At 45.7% G+C, this 10,306-nt stretch overlaps 1 protein-coding gene across 1 annotated transcript; it reads right to left on the bottom strand.

The window, feature by feature from the left end:
* Positions 1-828: 828 nt before the first annotated feature.
* DNAJB8 (DnaJ heat shock protein family (Hsp40) member B8) lies at positions 829-1,482 on the bottom strand. Its single transcript, XM_040076539.1, is given in 1 exon segment — positions 829-1,482. A coding segment is annotated over 1 exon segment (654 nt).
* Between the last annotated feature and the right edge of the window lie 8,824 nt (positions 1,483-10,306).

Here is a 10,306-nt window from a genome sequence, read left to right as displayed (position 1 = left end):
CTGTTTCTTACTCTAACAGAGATACAACCCATTCCGGGGTGGTTTGGGCACACCTGGCATATTTCTTGCTATTGTAGGAATGCAGGACTTCACTAATGCAGATTGACCTCCTCTCTTACCACCAGACCTTATTATCTTGGTCTTGTGTGGGGTTTGGTGTTTTGTTGTTGTTGTTGTTGTGGGGCTTTTTTTGGTTTTTTTTTTGTTGTTGTTGTTTTGTTTTGTTTTTTGTTTTTTCTCTGTTGTTGTTGTTGTTTTTGTTTTTTGTTGGGTTTTTTGTTTGTTTTGTTTTGTTTTGTTTTGCTTTGGTTTTTTTTGTGTGTTTCTTTCTTTTTTTGTTTGTTGTTTTTTGTTTGTTTTGTTTTTTTAATCTCAGATACTTAGCTCACAGAAAGTGCTGCAAGGCATTCTGTGGTCTGCTGTGCACAGGAAGAAATGGAAGAGGATCTGCAGATCCTCCTGGACTCAACACTTTCTGGGTGAGCTGGGTTCCTTCCCAGTCTGTGTTCCCTTATTCCTTCCAGCAGGTTTGGGTATGTGCAGCTGCCAGCGCTGCCCCAGGAGATCCCTGCTACTGCAAGCAGCAATAGACTCACTCTGACCCAGTGATGGAAAAAGGAAGAACTTGCTCTTAGATGCTGCTTTAGATACCAACACTGGAGGAGGACCTACTGTATCTGTGATACATTTTTACTGAATAATCATTATCTATAATCTCATTCAGGCATTGTGGACTCACACTCTTTAGTTTAGCATAAACATTACTTGTGAAATATTTTGTTCCCAACCATTGAGAAGTCTGCATTGGTTGTGTCATGAATTCAGCCTTTATTGATACTGCTTGTAGTAGATCACATCGGTTGAGCTATGAGAACACACCCCACAGCCTCTCCCATTGAACATTACAGACTTCAGCTGGCCATCTTCTTCCACTTATTTTATCCCCTGCCCTTCTTCAATGCATTTCAGGGTGATGCTCTTGCCATCGATCACTTCAGTAACGGCTATCACTCTGTTGTCAGCATAGATGGAGGTGGGGTGCCCACTGGGACAGCATGAATTCCATTGTACAGACAGCTCCCTGGACCTTCTTCCTCTTCCACATATGTTCTGCCAGTTTTCATGACTGATTCTGATGTCAAAAGGGTTTGATAAAATACATGTAAATGGATACATCCCTCCAAATACCTCTTTTTGACTAAGGAACCCCTGATAGGAACCAAAGAAGTTGGTATAACCTGCTGCAGCTCTTTTTCTGGGGATTCTGCTCTCCTCAACAGACTTGTCATAGAGAGATCGCTTCTGAGGGTTGGACAAAATCCTGTATGCTTCAATAATTTCTTTGAATTTCTTCTCAGCTTCCTCCTTCTTTCTGGGATTCTTATCAGGATGCCATTTTAGTGCCAGTTTGTGGTAGGATTTCTTAATACCATCCTGTGAAGCATTGTTTTGGAGTCCAAGGACCTTGTAGTAATCTACCATCTCAGAAGAAAGCTGGGTTTTTTTGGAAGATGCCTGGTTATCTCTCTCCCACTAAGGTTGATCAGCTTGCAGACACTCCTGGATACCCAGTGACACTGCACTCCTCACAGGTAGGGAGATGTTCAGTCTGCCCCATGAGCTGCTCTATTGTCCTGGTTTGGAGACAAATTTGGGGGAAAACCCCTGTATAGGATCCCTCTGGGAAGCAAACCCAAGTGGCCTCACCTCCAACCAGTCCAAAAAAAAAACCTCTTTGGAGAAAAGTGGAAAAAACTATTTTACTAAACAAAAAAAGTGCATACAAGTATAAAGAATGAATAATATGAAACAATAAAACCTCTCCTTCTGAAGTGAGATGGCAAATTGAGAAAGTCCTTGCCGTGGGTGTAGCTCGGCTCTCTCTCAGTCTCTCCTCAGTCCCAGTCCCTCCGGCGCTGCTGGAAAATGCCGAGGTCCAGGCTCCGGTGGGCCGCAGGTGCAACCCCCGGTGCTCCCCTGGGTTTTCAGTCTAGAGCAAGTTTAAACAGTTCCAAGAAAAAGAAAAAAAACAGTCCAGGGAACTTCTCTGCCTTAGCTAGCTGAAACTAACTAAAAGCAAAAAAAAAGATCTCTGTCCTGCAGTCTCTCCAAGCCTCCGCCGAACACACCGTCCGCAGCAGAATGTGGAGGAGTCAGGCAGTTTTCTCAAAACAAACTCCACGCTTCTCCTTGCTCTTAAAACTAGTCTTAAAGGCACAGGACTCAATATACAGCACAAACAGAACAGACGATTGGGGATACAAACATCATAAAGTTACCCTAGGACATCTATACTGCAGTGCAAGGCAACCAAGAGCTACTTGCCCATAGACATTCTTTTCAAACCTGCTCCTCACAAACTGTGAGATTGTGACCTCAGAGAGGGTTCAGCCAATCCTGGCTCAGTTCTCCTGACCACATTCTAGTGTGGAGTTGGTTGTCACTGGCCTTCTGGTTCTAAATGTAGATCATGCACATGATGTTGTAGCTGCTGGATGTAACTTTGCTGACACAGTTGATGACACAGCTGTGATGTAGTGTCACTCTGGTTTTTCTGAGTTTTTTTAAAGCCTTCTGATTGTTCATAAGATGGAGTCCGTTTCGTTAGCTTCTGCAGAATATTAGGAGCAGTTTTCCCTTTTCTCACACATGGTAACATAAACAAACCTTTTGTTTTTCATTCCCTGTCCTTTGTTTACATATTTCTAACCTGAAAACAATTGTTAACTGGTCTGGCCACTGGGCTGAGAGGTGATAACCCCAGAAGCCAATCCACAACCCAACCCACAAATGTATAAAAAGTAAGAAATAAACAGGAAGAAAAGCTCTTGGCCTTGGGCTCTCTCTGAGAAGCAACTCTGCCCTGCACATCTCTTGTCTCGATGTGATTGCTTTGCATGCCACGGTCACAATGTAGGACTGCCACAGAATCATAAAATGTTTTGGGTGGGAAGTGACCTTTTTTTAAAGGTCATCTAATCCCTACGCCTGCCATGGGCAGAGTCTCCTTTCACTAGAAATGGTTGCTTAATGCCCCAACCAAACTGGCCTTGAACACTTCCAGGGCTGGGGCATCCACAGCTTCCTTGGGCAATGTCTTTCACTGTTTCACCACCCTCATGACTTTGTCAGTCTGCTTTTGCCTGAACCTGCCCTACAGTGGGATTCTCAGATACTCAGAGTGAATTCATGTGCAATCCAGGGAAGTGTGGTGTAGTCAGGTCACACTATCCCACAGGACATAATTCCTGATGACAACAGCTACAGGGAAGCTGCAGTTTGGTTACCTGTAGTTCAGAAAGAGTATTGATAAATCAGAGTAAGCCCAGGGAAAGGCCATAAAATGTGACCAAGGGATTGGAAAATATGGTCTGGAGTGAGAGATTTGGGGAAAGAAGAAGTTCAATGCCAACTACATCATAGTCAGCAAGAACCTGCATGGGAACAGAAATTCAGTGCCATGGGGATCTTCAGGCTGCCAGACAAAGCAGTTGGAAGATATCATTAGCCAAATTTAAATTCAAAATACATTGCACATCACTCTTTATGAAGGTAGCAAATCACTGGAACTTCCCCATGTGGCCATTTTTAAACCCCGAGTGGGAAATTTTCCTAAAATCATGATTAGATGGATAACATAATCTTTTCTGAATTAACAGAAAAGCTTAACACTTTCAGAAGAGCCTAATTTTCATGTTGGTAGCAAATTAAATTCCCAGAATTACCAACCTTAGCCTCTTTCCTATGTGCCTTTTTGGATACCTGTCCCAAGATGTGTATGCAAGTACAACAGGGATGGCCCAGGAACTCGGCACAGGCAATCAAATCTAGGGTTATCCTGCATCTGGATAACCTTTCTATTCCTTGGATTTGCCATTGTGGTGAGAAATACAATATCCTCAAAGGGAAACACTGCATGAAGGTCTCCAAGGAAGTGCCAATAATGAGAATTCATCTGTCTGTAACACAGTATCATAAACACCTACTAATAGCAACATATGTTGCAGATCACTGCCCTCTTTTCCATTATCCCACACTTCGGGAAGAAGTCAAGAGCCAGCCAGACCAAAAAGAGCATGTGCGCAGCGTTTGAGCTGGCTGCTGTCCTAACACACAACCTGGGGAAGCTGTGAAAACAAGGGGCCGTCATGTCAGCCTGGAGGCAGCAATGGAGACAGAAGGAGGAAGGCAACTGAGCTGATACTGCTGGTGTTCTCACTGGTCAGTGATGGGGCAGTAGCAAGGAGGTGCTTGTCAGATTTAGGCAGTCAAAGTTGCCGCAGGGCACTACAGGTCTGGCTACTGGAGCTGAAGGAACTGCAAAGCAAATGAGCTCACGTTCCTGTGAGCTCACCTCACTGGAGAGATCTCAGATTTTGCCTCCCTTGTCACAGAAGTCTCCTTAATTACTGGGTGGTTGTGCCACATGATTTCCTTTTCTGCTGGATGTTGTTGGTTCTGTAGAAATCGCAGAAGTAACCTGAGCCCAACAGCAAGCTGCTGCTGCCCATCTGAGCTCAGAGGGCTCTTTGAATTCCCAAAACACCCTGAAGTGGTCTTCTACACTGAGGGGAGAGCTAAGACTTGGTGGCTCACTCAGACTGTAGTCTTATGCTTGAAATCTTCATGAAAGGGACTAGATTTTTTTAAGGATTGTCCATTGGACTTGAAGGTGATCCAAGCTTACCACCCACAAGTCCCCAGAAGGTGCTGACAGCTCCTAGGCACTGCCAGCACAGTCCTCTTGCAGATGCTTGGCAGAAGTTTCAAGAACTGCTGTTCCTACTCTCTATTACCCAGAAGGGAAAATTGGACATCAGAAATGTTGGAGAGGGTCCCAGGTCAGTTATCTACTTTGAGGAGTGGGGCTATGCATGGAAGGGAGGTGACTGCCTTTTGTTCTGTTTTTGCAAGGTGTCTCTTCCCCTACTTGCTTTTGATGCTGAGAGTCCATTTCAGAGTGGCTGGTGCACTGGGTTATCTGTTTTGGATTTAGCACATCCTACCCAGCTGAAAAGTAGGGAGTGTTTTTCTCCTGTCATCCCTGAACAGAGGATGCTCGCTGTCTGTCTGTCTGCTGCCTGCAGCAGACGTCAGTGATTAGCAGCCGTTCAAGACAGGCCACTGCTGTGAGCCAAAAGCATTTGCAAGGGAAAAAGGAAAAGTCAACAGGAGGCAGGAAGAAAGGGAAATGAGAGATACACACATCAAGTAACTAGACCCAAACTGGCCTGGCAGCCCTATCCCTAGAAACCAAGGCTTTGGAATGAGAAATGTTTTCGTATCTTAAATCTCAAGTACAAACAATAAAAGCTGGCCCATACTGTGTTCTTTGAAGAGAAAGTACGAGTGACCTGAACAGTGGTTATCAGCAGCGTCATTAAGATAAACCCTTAACATGATTTAAAGCATCCAAAACCCAAGGCAGCACTTTCAGATACTAACAGAATGGTCTGACATTGGGGATGAAAATCAATGGTAATCTGATGTCACTAAAAATACTCAAAAGTGTCCCATGGCTGATGGAGGTGAGTTTAGTTGTAAATATTTGTATCTAATCAGCGGCACGTGAGGGCTGTAGGCAGCCTTTCTGTCTATTTAATTAATGGAGTGGCTTTTAAAAAAGGATCCTAATCATATGTGATTGTATCTGCTTATCAACATTTTTGCTAATTAGATGATATGGAGGCAGTCACTCTGCTAATTCCCTCATCCCAACAGCATATCCTGCACAGATAAAAGTACAGGTCTCTTTTTAATAAGAAACAATCATGAGGCAGCTAACATTAATGGTGCTTATTATCCGAGGATCTTTGGGATTTTCTTTCCTACCCACCCCCTTCTTCCTTTTCCTTCATTCCCTGCTTCAGTAGGCCAGATGGAGGTGGATGTAGCAGTCCCTGCCCCCTCAGTTCCCCACTCCAAGCATGCCATGTCCAGCCTTCTCCTGCCAGCCAGATATTGGGTCTGTAAAGGCAGTGATTTTCAGCCAGGTCAGGAGGAACCACGCAGCAAAATGTCCCAAACTTTTTGACACCCAGATGACAGGTGATCACAACCATGCAGCCCCAATCCCTGATCTTGCTCTTGGCACCCCAGTGAGCCCTGGTCCAGAAAGGATTGAGTGCCTCCAACCTGTGGAAAAAAAAAAAAATAAAAATCTATTGTTATTTTGATTTGATTAATGTCATGAAAAGTTTCTTCAAGGAAAGGACTGTCAAGAATTGGATCAGGCTGCCTGTTGTGGTGGGTTGGTGGTGGGACTGGCATCACTTGGTTTAATGGTTGGACTTGGTGATTTTTTAAAAGTCTTTTCCAACCTAAAGAATAATTATTATTGTTGTTATCATGTGGGTTTTTTTCCATTTTAAAAGCATCTGAGGGCAAAGGAGGTCTACGCAAGTGATCACTCATCAGCCCTGATGATTCTGTGGCAAGGCTGGGGTCCTTTTATCTAAACCAACACAAGTATAAGACATTTGTTCCAAGTCCTTTGACTATCCAAAAAAACATGAGTCATGCTTTGCTCCACCAGTCAAACTGTCCTTTGATGCCTCCTCATGGGTCAGCCTTGTTGGGGGGGATGCTGTGCTTGGTCTTGGAGCAACATTCCTGTGGATGATGGTCACACTGGGCTGACCTCCTACTGGGGTGGAACAGAGGAACCTGCCTGACTTCAGAACAAGACTGAAAAATAAATAGAAAATATGCCCTGAAGAATGTTTTCTCTTCTCTCGAAATACAAATACAACACCTAGATAAGGAGAACCCATCCTGAATGTGTGTAGCTCCCATCCCAAGAGCATCTGGGCAGAGCAGTGGACAAGGGTATGTGCCTGGTGCTCAGTTTTGGGAGATCAGGAGTTTGCCTGCTGTTTTTGCAGCTGTGAATGTTGAACAGAAAAGGCTTAAATGATACAGATTCCCCACTCTGTACAGGAGGGAGAGTCAGCAAGTTCTGTGCATTGATCCCATGTGTCTGGCTCAGCACAGAGGTTGGATGTGGGATGAGAGATGGGGTGGCTCTGGGGAGTGCTGACTGGAAGAGACCCTCAGAGAGCTGGGTCTATTTCTAGCTTTTCTGGGACTCAGGCTGGGGCTTAAGACTAAACCAAGGTTCAGGCAAGAAGACAACCATCTCCTTTGAGTGGTAGTGTGGAAGGGCAGGAACCTCAAAAACCCATTCTTTTTTGAGATACGAAGACAAAGAAGCCTGGTCCTATTTAGTGGAGTGAAGAATGAGCCTGACAAGTTTTTTATGTTAGATCATGCCCCATACCCAGGGGTGGACCTTGTTTCAGTTTTGGAAAGTCCAAATGCTACTGTAACTCATGTCCATGAACTCTGATCCCAGCAGAGTTCAGAGCAGTTTGGTTTCACTGACTGGATCATCTCCACGTGTCATTTGCAGTATCCTCTCCAGACACAGCTATGGCAAAGTTGTACTCAGCAACACAGTTGGCCGGTCCTTCTACCACTAGTCTTTGGCATGGTCTCTAGCCCTAAATCCTCCCCGTGTAATGTGCAGGAATTAATCCAGTATTGACCACTTTCCCAGAGGGGTTTCCTGCTGCTTGTTCCATAACTGATGGCTACAATTTGAGAAGAAGGGCTTCTGGGGCAAGGATTGCATTGCAAGCCGTTGAGTCTTGAGGCTTAATGAGGTACTGCTTATCAGCAAAGCATGCTTATCTGGAGCCTGCCAGTGTACCTGCTCCAGCCCCATCATGAGCAAACATGTTTTACCACCCAGCTGCAGGGAGCCAGGAGCAGGGTCCAATGACACAGTTCAGCTAATGTGTGATAACTTGTGACGCCACAGCAACTTTATCCACTTCACAACATCCATACATGGCCACAGCCTTGAATCTTCACAGGGAAAGAAAGGATTATGAGTTACTGTTCTGGGATTTTCTCCTTGTTTCCAGTCAGTGGGAATTGGTATGTGGAGCATTCATTTAATAAACCAGAGGGGAAAAACTGTAGATCAGCTACTCATTATTTCAGTGCTGGCTCATGCCATCACTTGGGCTTGTGCCTGACAGTTCAGTGTGTTATTTGAGGCCACTCAAGCATTCTGCAGAAATTATGCCACCCTCCTCTGAAAGTGTGGGGTTCATCCAAGCAGGGTAAGTCTGACTCCATTTTTATGGAGTTTATCAGTGCTTATTTCATCTCAGTTTAAGGCCTGTTAATGAAGAATGTACTCACTTTGAAGACTAGTCCCTGCTGATAGCCAGCTCTCTAGCAGGAAACCTCCTGGAGAGGTTTTACTGATGTGGAGACCTCTGAAGTAAAGCAACTCTTAACATGTAAAAAATGCATGTGTGGTGCTGGTTTGCAGGGCAAAGGGGGAGTCCTAAGTGGTACAAAACTTAGGTGCGATTCCCTGTGATGTGCACACAGACATGCAGGAGGGATGGTAAGTGTTTGTGCCCCCATATTTTCTAATATGTTATACCTGCATCCAACAAGGGGGACCTGGGCAACCCAGGTAGTAGATGAGGGACTGGCCAATTACTTTAATGGGAGTAGGGAGCTGGATAATAACACTGAAGCCATCAGGAAGTGTGTTCAGTCCTGCCCATGGGCACTTTGTACATAGGGCTGACAGGAACAGTGAAATTTCCACATACCTCAGCAAAGGTTTAGTCTGAGATTATTGCTGAGATTAAAAGGCTGGAGAATACAAATTGTAAATGTGATGACTTAAGAACCTCATAGATTCAATATACAGCCCCATTCCAGAGAGCTTGCATGCAGGGCAGCCACAACTACCTTGTGCTCACGAGCTGCCCCTTGTTCCCATTTCTCAACCCATGTCCTGCAGTGAGCCCTTCTGCCCTGCCTGGCTCCCAAAACATTGCATGTGCATGTGTGCACAGAATGCTTGAAACAAGCCACATACTGGCCCAGGGATGCTGTCCTGCCTGTGCACACTGGGAGTTTGCTGCTTATGTACAGACATAGACACCCTGCCACTGCTTCAGCCCAGAAACCAGCACTAGTGCTGGAGCAGTATTTGCAGTCACTGCAGTGAGGGAACAAGTGGAGGTCCTTGAAGATGAGCTCCCTGGGAGGAGAGACAGTCCCCGCTCACTGAGGAGCCATTTGCTTGGCATTACATAGACACCCTGATATCCAAGTGTCCTTGCTTGGTATTTGCAGAGGAGCTCCACGGTCTTACCCATGTCCTTGTGTGTGGGCAGCAGGAGTAGCATGGGCAACTTGGTTCCCACACATGGAATCAGTCAAAGCAACATCACTTCTGAGCTGCAATGGAGAATACCAGAGTGGGAATGATAGAGCTTTTGACCAATGCACAAGTCCCTCCCACTGTTTTCCACCTACCCTCCTTGTGTCCCCTGTCCTGGAGCTCAGTGACCCCTGTGAGCAGAGGGCTTGAGGAGAGCTTCTTGGAGCAGTGCTTAATGTAATGAGTTGTGATTAGGTTTGTACAACTGGGCTGCAGCTGTCACTGAGCTGGCCCAGCACAAAATTCCTTGGATAAATTGCCTAAGTGTAGTAAGCACCTTTGGCATTATGTGCTTTCCCCTCTTTTTCTAGAAAGATGGAGAGCTGGAAACCAGCCTGCTTCTATGATTCATCCAGCTCAAGCAAATGACACAGCTTTCAGACTGGGAGCCTTAATGTGGGGATGCAACACCTCAGTGGCAATCTGCTGTCCTGCTGAGGGCAAGAGCTTATGACATAGTCTGAGCAGGACGAGCTGGGGACAAATCTTGGGAGAACACCAGAGACACAATGGAGATGCCTTTCTTCCTTGTCAAGTGACCAAGCCCTCAGCTCACAGTAAACATGAAGCGGATGGGCTTGGCAGTTGGTTCCGTGTCCTTGCACAAGTGCCCAGGGGTCAGTTCTTGGAGAAGACTGTGCTTGGAATGTCCTCAAGGTAAGCCTCAGACTGTTTTTTGAAAAACAGTACCCTGCAACCCCCTGTGCACAGGCCTCAACTCCAATGACAGGTGTGGGGCAGCACTGGGGCTCTCTGTGTACCAGGGTTCACTTTCAGGTCCAGCACAGGGGCAACAGCGGCACCTGCAGTGATGCACACCAGCCTTTCAGCAAAGCTAAGTTCTTGGTGCTGACATAGTTTCTCCTGAAGAAAGTGACTGGGGCCACCCAACAGCATTGCTGGATCTTTTCCATCTCCAGGGTCCCAAGCCCAGAACACACAGTTTTGGCAGTGTTTTGCCTCAGAGATGGTTCTAGCCTGTGGGGACAGCCACAGTACCTGAGAGTGGTGTTTGATACACCTGGTATTTGCTCATTTCTCAGACCTTCT

Source organism: Hirundo rustica, chromosome 12 (genome assembly GCF_015227805.2).
Source record: "Hirundo rustica isolate bHirRus1 chromosome 12, bHirRus1.pri.v3, whole genome shotgun sequence".
NCBI classification, from domain to species: domain Eukaryota; kingdom Metazoa; phylum Chordata; class Aves; order Passeriformes; family Hirundinidae; genus Hirundo; species Hirundo rustica.
This window is presented reverse-complemented; position numbering and strand designations above follow the sequence as displayed.